Source organism: Mustelus asterias, chromosome 29, assembly GCF_964213995.1.
Source record: "Mustelus asterias chromosome 29, sMusAst1.hap1.1, whole genome shotgun sequence".
NCBI classification, from domain to species: domain Eukaryota; kingdom Metazoa; phylum Chordata; class Chondrichthyes; order Carcharhiniformes; family Triakidae; genus Mustelus; species Mustelus asterias.
Window position 1 is genome coordinate 20,102,683 of NC_135829.1, and position 18,694 is coordinate 20,121,376.

The window sequence follows — 18,694 nt, forward strand, 5'->3', positions numbered from 1 at the left end:
TAAAAGGTCTAATTAGGGACTATAGAACATTACAGCGCAGTACAGGCCCTTCGGCCCTCAGGGTTGCGCCGACCTGTGAAACCAATCTAAAACCCATCTAACCTACACTATTCCAATATCATCCATATGTTTATCCAATGACCCTTTAAATGCCCTTAATGTTGGCGAGTTCACTACTGCTGCAGGCAGGACATTCCACGCCCTTACTACTCTCTGAGTAAAGAACCTGCCTCTGATATCTGTCCTATATCTATCACCCCTCAATTTAAAGCTATGTTCCCTCGTGCTAGCTATCACCATCCGAGGAAAAAGGCTCTCACTATCCACCCTATCTAATCCTCTGATCATCTTGCATGCCTCTATTAAGTCACCTCTTAACCTTCTTCTCTCTAACGAAAACAGCCTCAAGTCCCTCAGCCTTTCCTCATAAGACCTTCCCACCATACCAGGCAACATACTGGTAAATCTCCTTTTCCCCCCTTCCAATGCTTCCACATCCTTCCTATAATGCGGCGACCAGAACTGTACGCAATACTCCAAGTGTGGCCGCAATAGATTTTTGTACAGCTGCAACATGACATCATGGCTCCGAAACTCAATCCCTCTACCAATAAAAGCTAACACACTGTACGCCTTTGTGACAACCCTATCAACCTGGGTGCCAACTTTCAGGGATCTATGCACATGGACACCAGACTAGCTAGGGTAAATGCATTGGGTTATGGGGATAGGGACTGGGTGGGATTGTGGTCGGCGCAGACTCGATGGGCTGAATAGCCTCCTTCTGCACTGCAGGATTCTATGATTCTATGATTAAAGTAATTGACCAGAACCAAGGAGCAGTAGAAAGTGATACAAGAACTCGGAAAGATAAAGACCGAGAGCTGAAATCGAGTCTATCTGGTGCAGATATATAATAAAGGTGGTAAAGGAAAGCCATACCTTCAAAAGGAGGGTAAGGACAGTGGAAAAACAAGGCGACTCAGTGTCAACACGGGATGAAGGGAATGCCAGCCTTAGCTGAAGAAAAACAGCAGCATCGGTAATAGAGGTAGCCTCTGTGAAAGCACAAGGTAAGCAGGGGAACAGGAAAGTTAGATCAACAGAGAAGATTAATCCAAATTAGACAAGGTCAGGCACCAGCAATAAAGTAACATTTGTTTAAAATTAACATTGACAGGAAGCACCAGCAAATTATATGTCTATCCACTTACTCGGAGGAAATTAAACATAGAAACATAGAAGATAGGAGCAGGAGGAGGCCATTCGGCCCTTTGAGCCTGCTCTGCCATTCTTCACGATCATGGCTGATCATCCAACTCAATAGCCTAATCCTGCTTTCTCCCCATAACCTTTCATCCCATTCATCCCAAGTGCTATATCCAGCCGCCTCTTGAATACATTCAATGTTTTGGCATCAATTACTTCCTGTGGTAATGAATTCCACAGGCTCACCACTCTTTGGGTGAAGAAATGTCTCATCTCTGTCCTAAATGGACTACCCCAAATCCTCAGACTGTGACCCCTGGTTCTGGACACACCCATCATCAGGAACATCCTCCCTGCATCTACCCTGTCTAGTCCTGTTAGAATTTGAAAAGTTTCTATGAGATCCCCCCCTCATTTGTCTTAACTTAGGGTATTCCTTAGGGTCTGTGGTCTAGTAGCCAATCCAGGCTGGAGTTTCAGTGTGGAATACCAGAGAACAACTGAGAATGAGCCTAGTCACACACCCAGGTGGACAATGTCTGAAGACGTGCTGGTTAGGGTGCATTGGCCATGCTAAATTCTCCCTCAGTGTACCCAAACAGGCGTCACAGTGTGGTGACTAGGGGATTTTCACAATAACTTCATTGCAGTATTAATGTAAGCTTGGGAGAAGAAATGAGAATTTCTTTTTTTTAAACTCAACAAATTAAAATGATCTGGGATCCAGTGTCTGAAAAGAAGCAGGTGCAACTGTAACTTTCCAACTAGTATAGAACACAATCGAAAAGGAAAAATTAATAGGGTCCTGATAAAGAGCTGGAGTTAATTAGACTAATTGGATGGTTCTTTCAAAGAGCTAGCAGAGGTACGGTGGGTCTCCTTCTGTGGTGCATGATTCTGTAACTGTGTTGTGAGCCTATTGGTGCTGAGATGGTCACGCAATCTTCATGTGGCACAGGCACATCACACATGCTTCATTCTCACTGCACCTGGTGTTGGTATGGATGGTGGACACGACTTTAAATCATCCCAAGTATCACTCAATAGCTGGATCCTAAGCACTTTAAAGTTTATTCATTAGTGCCACAAGTAGGCTTACATTAACACTGCAATGAAGGTTACTGTGAAAATCCCCTCGTCGCCACACTCTGGCACCTGTTCGGGTACACTGAGGGAGAATTTAGCACGGCCAACGCACCTAACCAGCACGTCTTTCAGACTGTGGGGTTAAACCTGAGCTGGGTTTCCACCCATGCAGACATGGGGAGAATGTGCAGACTCCGCACAGTGACCCAAATCAGGAATTGAACCCAGGTCCCTGGCGCTGTGAGGCAGCAGTGCTAACCACTGTGCTACCCCTTGGTTCCAAACTAGCTATACCTCTTGCACAAACTCTCGGACATTTTGCAAACTGTATCAACGTGACTCCTCCTGTTTAGTTACCACTGCCCTGTGGAAACCTAACCCGTGTGTTAGCCACCATCACATCCTCACAGATATCGAGCGGATATCCAGATATCGGTAAACTACTTCTCCAACCCCACAAGCAGCAGCAGCAGCAATGACCTTTTCAATTGGCAAGGAAAGATTTACGTGACTGCAGAGTGGTGTTGGGAGGGAATTGCATTTGATCCCCAGTGCAGGTCTGTGGGAGGTTTTGCCACATTACAAATGAAAGATGCTGCTGTTACGATGTAGGATACCTTTGCCGAATCAAAATTTAATCTTGATGCAAGCAGATGAAGAAACTCTTCAATGTGTTAGCAAAATGGCATTAGAGAGAGTAGGCAAAATGGCAGGCTCTACCACACAGCACCAAAGGGTGTTTCACGTGTCGAGGCAATGGTTCGTACTAATTATATTGTCGTCATAGCAGTTCTTGCTGCGGATACAAAACATTAGAGAACTGGCAAAAATCACAGATGCTGCACCTTCAAGTTGAGGTTGGAGGCATCTCAGAAAGAGATGCATTCACTGATGTTCATAGAATAGAATCCCTACAGTGCAGAAGGCAGCTATTTGGTCCATTGAGTCTTCACCGACCCTCTGACAGAGCACCTTACCCAGGCCCACACTTCCACTCTATCCCTGTAACCCCACACATTTACCATGGCTAACCCCCTAACATATATACTTGTAACACCGGGTTAAAGTCCAATAGGTTTATTTGGAATCATGAGCTTTCAGAGCGCTGCTCCTTCATCAGGTGAGCAGTGCTCCGAAAGCTTGTGATTCCAAATAAACCTGTTGGACTTTAGTCTGGTGTTATGAGACTTTTTACTGTGCCCACCTCAGTCCAACGCCAGCATCTCCACATCATGGCTACACAACTTGGGTCACTAAGGTGCAATTTAGCATGGCCAATCCGCCTAACCTGCACCTGTGGGAGGAAACCAGAGCACCCAGAGGAAACCCACACAAGCACGGGGAGAACGTGCAAACTCCACACAGACAGTGACCCGAAGCATAAAGCAAAAATATCTGGAATTAAGAATCTACTGATGACCATGAAACCATTGTCGATTGTCAGAAAAACCCATCTGGTTCACTGATGTCCTTTAGGGAAGGAAATCTGCCGTCCTTACCCGGTCTGGCCTACGTGTGACTCCAGACTCACTCCCAACTGCCCTCTGAAATGGCCTAGCAAGCCACTCAGTTTCAAGGGCAACTGGGGATGGGCAATAAATGCTGGCCAACAAGCGACACCCATGTTCCATGAATGAATAACAAAGTTGGAATCCTTTACCCAGACTGGGGCACAGAATTGGCAGTAAACAGCTCTTTCATCAAATAGGGTCAAGGGAGCAACACTATCAGCACCAGGTAAACCAGCAGACACGGGATGGGGCACAGGGTAAGGCAGTGGCAGTGTAAGCCTCCATATTCTCACACACACACACACAACTTCACCCACCTGCTGCTAAAATGTTGCCTGCCATCCAGAAAGTGGCCAAAGCACTGACCATGCGGCCTCTTTTGTTCCGGGGTTGAAATTCCGAAAAATAGGAAAATATGACTGGTATGGAACCGCCGACACTGAGGAAACAAGCAGAGTTAGATTAGCACAGGACCCATCACTGGACAGCATGCTGAGACCAACCATCAAAGATCAAACACATCCACCTCAACTCCCTCTCCTATATCTATCCATATACAAGAACATTTTAGATCCAAGAGATGCTGACTTTTCCACAAGGGACTCGCATATGGATGCAAAATATCACGGGCCATTATTTCGAAGAAGGGCAGAGTAGTTCACCTCAGTGTCCTGGACAGTATCTAACCCTCAGCCAACATCAGTAACAACACATCACCTGGTCTTTTAGCCCATTGCTTTTTGTGGGATCTTGCTGTACACAAAACAGCAGATGCGTTACCTGCATTACAACAAACCACGATGCTTCAAAGGTACTTCATTGTCTGTAGAGCACTTGGCATGAATCGAGTGCTATACAGATCTGAATGTGCATTAAATGTGGGTTGAAAGAACCTGACAGAGGCACAGAACTTCGCCTCGAGTGTCTGTCAACAATAGGTGTTCCCAGGCTGGATGAACAATTGGGCTCACAAGCACCCTCTCCTCCGTGGGAGCAATGGTGATTGTGGAGTGGTGACTCAAGATGGAACAATTCTGGGATCAGCTCGACATGCATACAAAGGATTTCTGTCCTAATAGGCTCCCTAGGGCACTCCCCCAAACACACACTAAGGTCACATGGAGGGAAAAAAGTTTGCAAAGCACTGGACGAGACCTTGCAATCAGTTAAAAACTCTGATAATTATCATTTGAAGAAGAGTGAACGTTACACACCACTGGTACAGATCTTGATTGTTAAATAGTTTGTGGGAAAGGGTGATTGATTCTGTCTCTAGTCTCTGTCTGAATGGAGACCAGCCAACCTTGCAATGATGGTTTGATACAGGAATGTAGTTTAGCCCTTTGTATTTTTATTGTAATAGGTAGAAGGGAGAGTCTGCATGACTAGAAGAGATCAGAGAGAGAACGCAAATGCTAAAGTTAATTGTTTAAAAACGTATTCTGTTTGTTCTGTCAAGTTAACTGGTTGCACAATGTTACAATGCTTCACCTTTGAAAGGTAGTCCTTGGATAACTAAGGTATCATGTATATTTCAGAGGGGTTGAGTGTGACTTGGATAGCCTGGTTTGTCCTCATGTTTTTATGTTTCTAAGCATGCAGCATGCCTCTAGCCTGCCGACCAAAAGGGTCGTGATCCAAGTTCAGTCCATCACGAAAACCAGCCTCCCACCCATAGACTCTGTCTACACTTCCAGCTGTCTTGGAAAAGCAGCCAGCATAATCAAAGACCCCACGCACCCCGGACATTCTCTCTTCCACCTTCTTCCATCGGGACAAAGATACAAAAGTCTGAGGACACGACTCAAGAACAGTTTCTTCCCTGCTGCCAACAGACGTTTGAACGGACCTATCTCGTATTAAGTTGATCTTACTCTACGCCCTAGCTATGACTGTAACATTACATTCTGCACTCCTTTTCTTCTCTATGAACGGTATGCTTTGTCTAGCTCGTAGCTCTCTGTATAGCATGTCGAGCTGATCCCAGGATTATATAGCTCGCAGGAAACAATACTTTTCACTGTGTACTAATTTTGGCAATTCCTACTCTTGCGATTCATGAGTGGGGCGGCATGGTAGCACAGTGATTAGCACTGCTGCTTCACAGCTCCAGGGACCTGGGTTCGAATCCCAGCTCGAGTCACTGTCTGTGTGGAGTTTGCACATTCTCCCCATGTCTGCGTGGGTTTCCTCCCACAGTCCAAAGATGTGCGGGTTAGGTTGATTGGCCATTCTAAATTGCCCCTTAGTGTCCCAGGATGCATAGGTTAGAGGGGTTAGTGGGTGGATATGTGGATCGGGCCTGGGTGGGATTGTGGTTGGTGCAGACTCGATGGGCCGAATGGCCTCTTTCTGCACTGTAGTATTCTATGATTCTAATACATGTGACAATAATAAATCAAATTAAGCTATCCTCCATGCTCTAACCCCAAAACATCTGAGGTTTCACCTTCTGAGACTGTAGACAGATATAGAGCACCATGGAAGGGATAAAAGGTGGGGGGGTGGCATTGTTGGTCAGGGAAAATGCTACAGCGGTACTCAGGCAGGATAGATTAGGGAGCTTGTCTACAGAGGCTCTATGGGTGGAGCTGAGAAACAAGAAAGGTATGACCACATTAATGGGGTTGTATTATAGACCACCCAATAGTCAGCGAGAATTGGAGGAGCAAATCAGCGGAGAGATAGCTGACAACTGCAAGAAACACAAAGTTGTGATAGTAGGGGATTTTAATTTTCCACATATAGATTGGGACTCGCATACTGTTAAAGGTTTAGACGGGGTAGAGTTTGTAAAATGTGTTCAGGAGATTTTCTACATCAGTATATAGAGGTGCCAACTAGAGAGGATGCGATATTGGATCTCCTATTGGGAAATGAGTTAGGGCAGGTGATGGATGTGAGTGTGAGGGAACACTTTGGATCCAGTGATCATAATACCATTAGTTTCAACCTGATCGTGGATAAGGATAGATCTGGTCCTCGGGTTGAAGTCCTGAACTGGAAAAAGGTCAAATCTGATGATATGAGAAAGGATCTGGGAAGTGTGGATTGGCACAGGTCGTTCTCTGGTAAGGATGTAAATGGAAAGTGGGAGGCCTTCAAAGGAGAAATTTTGAGAGTGCAGAGTTTGTATGTTCCTGTCAGGATTAAAGGCAAAGTAAATCGGAATAAGGAACCTTGGTTCTCGAGGGAGATTGTAACACTGATTAAGAGGGAGAGAGAGTTGTATGAAATGTACAGGCAGCAAGGAACACATCAGATGCTCGAGGAGTATAAAAAGTGCAAGAAGCGACTTAAGAGGGAAATCGGGAGGGCTAAAAGAAGACATGAGGTTGCTTTGGCAGACAGAGTGAAGGAAAATCCAAAGAGCTTCTATAGGTATGTTAGGAGCAAAAGGATAGTGAGGGATAAAATTGGTCCTCTTGAAGACCAGAGTGGTAGACTGTGTATGGAACCAAAAGAGATGGGGGAGATACTAAATGGTTTTTTTGCATCCGTATTTACTGAGGAAATGGGCATGGAGTCTACGGAAATAGGGCAAACAGGTAGGGAGGTCATGAAACCTTTACAGATTAAAGGGGAGGAGGTGCTCGCTGTCTTGAGGCAAATCGGAGTGGATAAATCCCCAGGACCAGACAGGGTATTCCCACGGACCTTGAGGGAAGCTAGTGTTGAACTTGCAGGGGCCCTGGCAGACATATTTAAAATGTCAGTATTCACGGGGGAGGTGCCAGATGATTGGAGAGTGACTCATGTTGTTCCGTTGTTTAAAAAAGGTTCCAAAACAAATCCGGGAAATTATAGGCCAGTAAGTTTGACGTCGATGGTGGGCAAGTTATTGGAAGGTGTGATAAGGGATAGGATCTACAAATATTTGGACAGACAGGGACTTACTAGGGAGAGTCAACATGGCTTTGTGCGTGGTAGGTCATGTTTGACCAATCTATTCGAATTTTTCGAGGAGGTTACCAGGAAAGTGGATGAAGGGAAGGCGGTGGACGTTGTCTACCTGGATTTCAGCAAGGCCTTTGACTAGGTCCCTCATGGGAGGTTAGCTAGGAACGTTCAGTCGCTAGGTACACATGGGGAGGTAGTAAATTGGATTAGACACTGGCTCAATGGAAGAAGCCAGAGAGTGGTTGTGGAGGATTGCTTCTCTGAGTGGAAGCCTGTGACTAGTGGTGTGCCGCAGGGATCGGTGTTGGGTCCATTGTTGTTTGTCATCTATATCAATGATCTGGATGATAATGTGGTAAATTGGATCAGCAAGTTTGCTGATGATACAAAGATTGGAGGTGTAGTGGACAGTGAGGAAGGTTTTCAAAGCTTGCAGAGGGATTTGGACCAACTAGAAAAATGGGCTGAAAAATGGCAAATGGAATTTAACGCAGACAAGTGCGAGATATTGCACATTGGAAAGACAAACCAAAGTAGAACGTACAGGGTAAATGGTAGGACTCTGAAGAGTGCAGTTGAACAGAGGGATCTGGGAATACATGTACAGAATTCCCTAAAAGTGACGTCACAGGTGGATAGGGTCGTAAAGAGTGCCTTTGGTACATTGGCCTTTATAAATCGGAGTATCGAGTATAAAAGTTGGAATGTTATGGTAAGGTTATATAAGGCATTGGTGAGGCCGAATTTGGAGTATTGTGTACAGTTTTGGTCACCTAGTTACAGGAAGGATGTAAATAAGGTTGAAAGAGTGCAGAGAAGGTTCACAAGGATGTTGCCGGGACTTGAGAAGCTGAATTATAGAGAGAGATTGAATAGGTTGGGACTTTATTCCCTGGAGCGTAGAAGATTGAGGGGAGATTTGATAGAGGTGTATAAGATTTTGATGGGTATAAATAGAGGGAATGCAAGCAGGCTTTTTCCGCTGAGGCTAGGGGAGAAAAAAACCAGAGGACATGGGTAAAGGGTGAAAGGAGAAAAGTTTAAAGGGAATATTAGGGGGGGCTTCTTCACGCAGAGAGTTGTGGGAGTGTGGAATGAGCTGCCGGATAAAATGGTAAATGCGGGGTCACTTTTAACATTTAAAAAAAACTTGGACGGGTTCATGGATGAGAGGGATGTGGAGGGATATGGTCCAAGTGCAGGTCAGTGGGACTAGGCAAAAAATGGTTCGGCACAGACAAGAAGGGCCAAAAGGCCTGTTTCTGAGCTGTAATTTTCTATGGTTCTATGGAAGTCTCAGTCAGGCTCCAAATTTGAGCCTGCCTATGAAAAAATTCATCTCAAACTGCAGAACAAAGGAAAAGGAAGAGAGTTAGCTAGAGATGAGGTGGGTCAGAATGATCACAAACATATGGTGACAGCATGGTGGCACAGTGGTTAGCACTGTTGCCTCACAGTGCCAGGGACCCAGGTTCAATTCCGGCCTTGTTGACTTGACTGTGGAGTTTGCACTTTCTCCCCGTGTCTGCGTGGGTTTCCTCCAGGTGCTCTGGTTTCCTCGCACAGTCCAAAGATGCGCAAGTTAGGTGAATGGGCCATGCTAAATTGCCTATAAGTGTCCAAAGATGTGTAGGTTAGGTGGATTAGCCATGGTGAATGCTTGGAGTTACAGGGATAGGGAGATGAGGGCCAGGTGGGACAGAGTCACTGCAGACTTGATGGGCCAAATTACCTCTTTCTGCAGTGTAGGGATTCTATGGCTCTACATCATCCGATGGGAATAGATTTACACAATGCCCTAAAACCCAAGAATAATGAGTCACAGAATGATTCCGCACAGAAGAAAGTCATTCATCCCATCTTTATGATGCTGACTCTTTGAAAAAGCTTTCCAATTAATCCCACTCCCCTAATCTTTCCCCATAGCTTTGCAAATATTTCGTTTTCAGGTATTCATTGGTTTCTCTTTTGAGAGTTACGATCAAATCCAGCACAATCTTTACGTTGAGCTGTACGCCAACTTGGGAGCAGTGTTCTCACTTGTAGCTCAAATGCACAGTTCCAGCTCCAACAGCCAAAGCCTCCCCACTCCACTCCAACCCACACCATCCCACTCAATTTCTGCTCTTGCACAGAGCAGGCAGAGAAAACTGAACAGCAACCCGCAACTAAGATGAACCCCTCTTGGGAGGCAGAACATAAGGAAGGGACATGGAAGAAGATTAGTACCCCCCACCCCCCCAACCTTTCTAATGATCCCACCCACTTTCTCAAACTCAGCTGAATGTGTTCGGGACCAGGAGGAGAAGCAAAGATGTGGGACAATACAGTAAAGTCCCATCACAGTAGGCCATGTTCTGTGCTTTGGCCATTTAGCCACAAACAGTGCAGGGAACTAAGGGAGGTGAAGGGAGGAGCATTAGCAGCACGGCTCAATACTCACCCGATTCCACTCCCGAATCGCAAGAGTAGGAATTGCCAAAATTCGGACGCCATACTGGACACAGCTCCAAAGATACCATTCACCATCAACGAAAGTACAAGAATTCGCTGACGGCCTTTCAAGTCTGCGAGAACGCCCCACATGTATCCCCCAATCATCATACCTGCACAAATCAAGGAGAAACATTGTCAATCCAAGGGTGCACATACGTAACTCAGACTTACCCACTGGAAAAAATGAACTGCATCCATACCAGTCATCCTAAAGCCATCCAGTCAATGTTCTAAAGTTCAAAGCCGCAGACAGTTTAGATTCAAACAGCAAAGAGACGAATGACATCTGTTTTTTCCCCTCAGGCTGAGGAGGAATTTTGAACTTAAGGCAGCCACTCATAACCACACCCACCTCCAAATGCCACAGGGCCTTTGACACTCATTAGGTTTAACTTTTCATATGAAATAAAGCATCTCCAACAGTGCAGCTTTCCCTCAGTACTCACCATCTCAAACATTCACTCCCTCCACCACCAGTGCACAGTGGCAGCAGCGCATACCATCTACAAGATGCGCTGCAGCAACTCACCAAGGCTCCTTCGACCAGCATCTTCCAAACCAGCGACCTCTTCCATCTCGAAGGACAAAGGCAGCAGATGCACGGGAACTCCAGCAGCTGGAGGTTCCCCCTCCAAGCCACCCACCATTCTGACTTGGAAATATATCACTGTTCCTTCACTTATCGCTGGGTCAAAATCCTGGAACTCTTTCTCTAACAGCTCTGTGGATGTACCTACACCACACTGACTGCAGCGGTTCAAGAAGGCAGCTCAACACCACCCTCTCAAGGGCAATTCAGGATGGGTAACAAATGCTGGTCTAACCAATGACACTCCACCCTGGGAAAGAACAGGTAAAATAAAACCTACAAGTACGTGTCTTGAATTATGCGCTCAGGACCCCAGAGTGCATTACAGCGACATTTGAAACCCATTAAATAAATGTCATACATTCAATTGTTAACCTATGCTGATGACACATTCATGATTTGACTGAATCAAATTACTCATTTATTAAACTATTTTTTTTAGCATTGAAGGAAGCAAATATTGTAGATAGGGTGGATTAGATGAATCATTTGGTGGCAGAGTGGTGAGCACTGCTGCCTCACAGCCTCAGGGACCCGGGTTCAATTCCCAACTTGGGGTGACTATGCAGAGTCTGCACGTTTTCCCCATGTCTGCATGGGTTTCCTCCGGGAGCTCCGGCTTCCTACCACAGTCTGAAAAACATGCTAGTTAGGTGCATTGGCCTTGCTAAATTCTCCCTCAGTGTACCCGAACAGGTGCCGGCGTGTGGCGACTAGGGGATTTTCACAGTAACTTCATTGCAGTGTTAATGTAAGCCTACTTGTGACACTAATAAATAAACTTTTTTAAACTTTTCACTGTCGCTGGGTCAAATTCCTGGAACATCCTATCTAAAAACACCGTGGGTGTAACCTACACCACTTAGACTGCAATGACTCAAGAAGGTAGCTCACCACCACCTTCTCAAGAGTAATTAGGGATGGGGCAACAGATGCTAGACTTGCCAGCACTCACATTCCATGAAAGAACAGAAATCTGGCAGTGTTACGGGTTACTTAATCTAGTCGCAACTCAAAATTGACTCGATTCCACTAAATTTTAATTCTTGATTTCATTTGGCGGGGCCTGATCACAACAGGTTCTGTATCACCCATCCAGCATCTCACCACTGAGCCCTGTGCCATCATCAAAGCTCATCAACCATCCACAAATCAACATCGGGTTTGCTGCAGAGAAGCTTGTGCAAACCAGGCTATCACATCACCTGGACGGAAGAAACACCCACTCTTCAAACCCCACTATCGACCAGATGAAGGAGACATGACATGTGGAAACGGCAGAGAGAAAAACTTCCACATTAGTCTCCTCATTTTCAGGCTTGTCTTGGTCACCTCTGAGTTTAAGGTCATTTATTAGTGTCACAAGTCGGCTGACATTAACACTGCAATGAAGTTACTGTGAAATTCCCCTAGTCGCCACACTCCGGTGCCTGTTCAGGTACACCGAGGGAGAATTTAGCGTGGCCAATGCACCCTAACCAGCACGTCTTTCGCTCTGTGGGAGGAAACTGGGGCACCCAGAGGAAACCCACACAGACACGGGGAGAACGTGCAGACTCCGCACAGTGACCCAAGCTGGGAATCGAATCTAGGTCGCTGGCACTGTGAGGCAACAGTGCTAACCACTGTGCCACCGTGCCTGCAGCTGCCTGGCATTGAGACCCAAGTGGGCTGCCTCAGTTGCTGGTGGCTAGTGCTTAGTGCACAAGCTAGTAGCTTGTGCTACCAAATAAACCGGTTGGACTTTAACCTGATGTTGTGAGACTTCTTACTGTGTTTACCCCAGTCCAACGCTGGCATCTCCACATCAGGTACCAGGAATAGTCGTCAAGAGTTTGTGAAAAGGCCTACCTAGGAAGATGCTTGCTGTCAGCCAACCCATATCTGCTGTGCTAAGGTGAAGATCGCAGCGGGCAGTGGGAAGCAGGAATGACACGCACAGAATTTCAACTGCATCGCTGGCATTCGCCCAGCCGCAAATAATCAACAGTGCTGCGTGGAAAGTGCCAAAACCTGAAAAAGTTCACAGAAAATAAAGTTAGGCTTTCCAACAACAATAAAGTAAAACTGACAGAGAAAACAAAAAACACAACAATGATTATTCAAGCCCTCAGAATTCAAATCGCTACAGTAAAACTGGTGGGATCCTCAGTTGTACCTGAACACTCTTCAATGTTATCAATTTTTGTCTTTATGGCCAAAGGTTTTAGAACATAGAACAGTACAGCACAGAATAGGCCCTTCGGCCCACGATGTTGTGCCGAGCTTTGTCTGAAACCCAGATCAAGCTATTTCCTCCCTATCATCCCGAAGTGCTCCATGTGCCTATCCAATAGCTGCTTAAATGTTCCTAAAGTTTCTGACTCCACTATCCCTGCAGGCAGTCCATTCCACACCCCAACCTGAGTAAAAAACCTACCTCGGACATCCTTCATATATCTCCCACCATGAACCCTATAGTTATGCCCCCTAGTTACCACTCCGTTCACCCGAGAAAATAGTCTTTGAACGTTCACTCTATCTATCCCCCTCATCATCTTATAAATCTCTATCAAGTCTCCTCTCAACCTCCTCCGCTCCAAAGAGAAAAGCCCAAGTTCCCTCAACCTTTCCTCATAAGACCTACCATCCAAACCAGGCAGCATCCTGGTAAATCTCCTTTTCCTTCGGAATATAGTGCAGGAGGCGGCCATTTGGCCCATCGAGTCTGCACCGACCACAATCACATCCAGTCCCTATCCCCATAACTCAATGCATTTACCCTAGCTAGCCCCCCCCTGACACTAAGGGGAAATTCAGCGTGGCCAATCCACCTAAACCGCACATCTTTGGAGCGTGGGAGGAAACCGGAGCACCTGGAGGAAACCCACACTGACACGGGGGAGAACGTGAAGACTCCGCACAGACAGTGACCCAAGCTGGGAATCAAACCCGGGTCCCTGACGCTGTGTGGCAGCAGTGCTAACCACTGTGCTACCATGCCGCCCCCTTAGGATTTTCACAGGAGCATTACGTAGGAACAAGAGTAGGCCAGTCAGCCCATCGAGCTTGCTCCACCATTCAATATGATCATGGCTGATTATCTACTTCAATATCTTTTCCCCCCTACATAGTGTCCCCATATCCTTTTATGTCAATGGTATTTAGAAACCTGTCAATTTCTGCTTTAAACATACTCAATGACTGCGCTTCCACAACCCCCTGGGGAGATTCACAACTCTCTCAGTAAAAAATCTCATCTTGGTCCTATTTTGAAATTGTGCCCCCTCGTTCTAGACTCGCCAACTAAAGGAAACATCTGACCTATATCTACCCTGTCGATTCCTTCAAGCATTCCTTACTTTGCTTCAGGCATAAACATAGGCCAGGACACCAGAACTGCCCTGATCTTCTTCCGAATAGTCATGGGATCTTATATCTGCACCCAAGAGTGCAGAAACGGCCTCAGTTTAACATCCCGGCAAAAAAACTGCACTTCCAACAGCGCAGCACTCCACCAGCACTGCACCATGAGGGGACAATCTAGATTTTGTGCCCACAGAGCGGCACGGTAGCACAGTGGTTAGCACTGCTGCCTCACAATGCCAGGGACCTGGGTTCAATTCCTGGCCTTGGGTCACTGTCTGTGTGTAGTATCACGTTCTCCCCGTGTCTGCATGGGTTTCCTCTGGGTACTCCGGTTTCCTCCCACAGCCCAAAAGACGTGCTGGTTAGTTGCATTGGCCGTGATAAATTCTCCCTTAGGGTACTCGAAAGGAGCCGGAGTGGGGTGACTAGGGCATTTTCACAGTAACTTAGAACCATAGAACATTACAGCACGGAAACAGGCCTTTTGGCCCTTCTTGCCTGTGCCGAACCATTTTTGTGCCTAGTCCCACTGACCTGCACCTGGACCATATCCCTCCACACCCCTCTCATCCATGTACCTGTCCAAGTTTTTCTTAAATGCTAAAAGTGAGCCCGCATTCACCACCTCATCTGGCAGCTCATTCCACACTCCCACCACTCTCTGTGTGAAGCCCCCCCCCAATATTCCCTTTAAACTTTTCCCCCCTCACCCTTAACCCATGTCCTCTAGTTATTTTCTCCCCTAGCCTCAGTGGAAAAAGCCTGCTTGCATTCACTCTATCTATACAAAGAACAAAGAACAGTACAGCACAGGAAACAGGCCCTTCGGCCCTCCAAGCCTGTGCCACTCGACCCTTCGACCACTACCCTCTGTCTCCTATGGCCAAGCCAGTTCTCCACCCATCTAGCCACTTCTCCTTGTATCCCATGAGCCTTAACCTTCTTAACCAACCTGCCATGTGGGACTTTGTCAAATGCCTTACTGAAATCCATATAGACGACATCCACGGCCCTTCCTTCATCAACCGTTTTTGTCACTTCCTCAAAAAACTCCGCTCCTTGGTCCAACTAGACCAATCGTTTGTATCCCTCCATTCCCAGGCTGCTCACGTGACTATCCAGGTAAGTCTTAAACGATGTCAGCGTGCCTGCCTCCACCACCCTACTTGGCAGCGCATTCCAGGCCCCCACCACCCTCTGTGTAAAAAACATCCCTCTAATATCTGAGTTATACTTCGCCCCTCTCACCTTGAGCCCGTGACCCCTCGTGAACGTCACTTCTGATCTGGGAAAAAGCTTCCCACCGTTCACCCTATCTATCCCCTTCATAATCTTGTACACCTCTATTAGATCTCCCCTCATTCTCCGTCTTTCCAGGGAGAACAACCCCAGTTTACCCAATCTTTCCTCATAGCTAAGACCCTCCATACCAGGCAACATCCTGGTAAACCTTCTCTGCACTCTCTCTAATGCCTCCACGGCCTTCTGGTAGTGCGGCGACCAGGACTGGACGCAGTACTCCAAATGTGGCCTAACCAGCGTTCTATACAGCTGCATTATCAGACTCCAGCTTTTATACTCTATACCCCGTCCTATAAAGGCAAGCATACCATAAAACCCTCCCTCTTGCACCAGTCCTTTAGCCATGCCTTCAACTGTAGAATCTCCCTGTTCCGAGCCTCACTTGCACTAGATACCGGGAGCAGTCCAGAGATTGCTACCCTGGAGGCCTTACTTTTTAGCCTAGCACCCAACTCCCTGAATTTCTCTCGTATGACCCCCCTGCTCTTCCTACCTACATCATTTTCACCAATGTGTATAATCACATCCGTTTGACTACCTTCCTTTTTAAATATGCTTCCTACCCTCTCAGAGACATCCAGTACCCCGGCACCAGGGAGGCAGACTACCATCCTGGATTCTCGTTCACTCCCACAGAACCGCCTGTCCGTGCCTCTAACCATTGCGTCCCCCACAACTATCGCTCTCCTAAACCCCTTCTTTCCCTTCCGGACCCCTGAGCCTGTCTCCGTGGAGGCGATCTGGTCCTCGTGGCTTACCCCTGGAGGGTCATCCCCCTCCACAGAATCCAAAACAAGATACCTATTTTGGAGGGGGACAACCACAGGGGATCCCTCCACAGACTGCTCACTCCCTTCCCTTCTCCCATCTGTTGCCCATCCCTTTCTTTTATGGGAGACTGCCACTGGGGTACTTTCTGGCACATCACCCTTCTGACTATTACCCCTCCTAATTGTGACCCACGTGTCTTCCTTCCGAGACCCTGGTGTCACTACCTGACTATAACTTTCATCTATTAATCTCTCATTTTCCCTAACTAAACTGAGCTCATCGCGCCTCAGCTCCAGCTCCCTTACACAATCCTTCAGGAGTTGCAGTTCCACACATCTGGCACAGATATGGACTTCCGGGAGGCAAGTTGTCTCCAGGAACTCCCACATCGAATGCAGTATACTGGCCTCCCACTCATACCAGCCATGTCCTTTTTAGTTTTTGGGAGATAAAACAAAAAAGGGGGTGTAACAGAAGAAAAACAAACAACCTTCCCATCATAATTTTATACACCTCTATCAAATCTCCCCTCATTCTTCTACGCTCCAGGGAATAAAGTCCTAACCTATTCAACCTTCCTCTGTAACTCAGTTTCTCAAGTCCTGGCAACATCCTTGTAAACCTTCTCTGCACTCTTTCAACCTTATTAATATCCTTCCTGTAATTAGGTGACCAAAACTGCACACAATACTCTAAATTCAGCCTCACCAATGTCTTATACAACCTCACCATAACATTCCAACTCCTATACTCAATACTTTGATTTATAAAGGCCAATGTACCAAAAGCGATCTTTACGACCCTATCTACCTGTGACGCCACTTTTAGGGAATTATGTATCTGTATTCCCAGATCCCTCTGTTCTACTGCACTCTTCAGTGTCCTACCATTTACCTTGTATGTTCTACCTTGGTTTGTCCTTCCAAAGTGCAATACCACACACTTGTCTGCATTGAACTCCATCTGCCATTTTTCAGCCCATTTTTCTAGCTGGTCCAAGTCCCTCTGCAAGCTTTGAAAACCTTCATTGCAGCGTTAATGTAAGCCTACTTGTGACACTAATAAATAAGCTTAAACTTAAAAGGCCTTTGGACTGAACCCAGAGCCTTCTGAGTCAGTGGCCAGAGTGCTGCCCACTGAGCTCAGCTGGTGCACCAACACATGATTGCCCTACAGAACAAGAACTTCATCTCAGGCCAGTAAACGGAAATGAAGGTCTGGACCCGCAGCGAGAGCGCGACAATTATTACAATAGAGCCAACGATGATTTTCCAACCGACACAAAAGCATAAAAGGGTTGCAGAAAACAATACCAGTTTCTTCCACAGCTTCTTCAAAGGTCAACGCGGCTTGGCGACTATCCCGTCTGGCTTTCTTCCGCTCAAAAAACTCGCCTGCAAGAGAAGTAGTCATTGCGTTACTGAGCAGATCAGTGTAAAGCAGCACCAAAAAGGGGAAGATCAACTGAGGAACTGACTGGAAGCTGGCACGAGAGTGCAGTTTAAGTATACCAAACTGTTCCACCCACAACGCAACAGGGAAGGCCCTCAAGCAACACAGATGGTGAGGGAGAGATTGTGAGGGAGGGATTGTGAGGGAGGGCTGATATCGCCACAACACAACTTCCAACTGACATGAAAATCCAATTTGCGGGAGAAAAAGCAAAATTGGCGACTTTCAAAATAACACAAGCAAAATAAAGTTCTTTTTTTTTAAAAGTCAGAGATTCTGTTAAGAGATAAACACAGAGGCGCCAGTTGTGCAAATAGGGTGTAAAAGAAGAATTGAATTAGATCAGTGCTCCAAAGCACTTATAAGGCACTCTACCTCTAAACTGGTGTCAGGATGACAAGATGTATTTAAATAACAAATTCAAGGTGTCTTTACACGTACAAATACATTGTGTTATACTTGGGGACAGCAACACCATTGCAACCGAGATTATATGCCCGTCCTGATCTCTTTCCAATCTGGAGAGGGGCCAAATCACAAAGTAGGAAGCCATTCCACTCAATAAACTGGCAACAAGCCTTCAGAGAATGGGACGCAGAGAACAGTATATTCTTCAACCGCGAATAATAACGTTCTTTAACTTTGGAAACAAGCATGCAAACAAATTAAAACGAGTTGCTGGGCCTCGGTACAGAGGCAGAAATGGTCTTGAGCCCCATCGGTGTCTGTGACATGCTGCAGGGTGGAGAGGCAAAGCAGAGGGAGTGAGACAGAGCGAGACGCAGCAACAACGCGACTGCCAGAAAGAAACGTCCAAAGCAGCAGGTCAGACAGCGAGGTAAGAACAGTGTGTCTGAGAAAGTGAACGGAAAAACAAATTGAAATGTGACATTAACGCCCCAGTAAGAGTGGGTTTCCTCTCCGTATTGCAGCAAGCCACAGGTTGCAAACAGACTGGCCTAACCCTCAGGACGGCTGCCGGGGAGAGGGATGGAGTCAATAGTCAGGGAATAGGATTGGGAGTGGGGAC

At 46.5% G+C, this 18,694-nt stretch overlaps 1 protein-coding gene across 5 annotated transcripts in view; it reads right to left on the reverse strand.

The window, feature by feature from the left end:
* sv2 (synaptic vesicle glycoprotein 2) overlaps positions 1-18,694 on the reverse strand; it is an 83,947-nt gene that overhangs the window by 53,787 nt on the left and 11,466 nt on the right. For all 5 annotated transcript variants that reach the window (XM_078200188.1, XM_078200185.1, XM_078200187.1 and 2 more), the window contains exons 2-5: positions 17,526-17,606; positions 12,643-12,804; positions 10,150-10,312; positions 4,124-4,245 (exon numbers count right to left, since the gene is read on the reverse strand). In XM_078200188.1, coding sequence (XP_078056314.1) covers positions 4,124-4,245; positions 10,150-10,312; positions 12,643-12,804; positions 17,526-17,606 — 528 coding nt within the window. The remainder of the gene's footprint in view (positions 1-4,123; positions 4,246-10,149; positions 10,313-12,642; positions 12,805-17,525; positions 17,607-18,694) is intronic.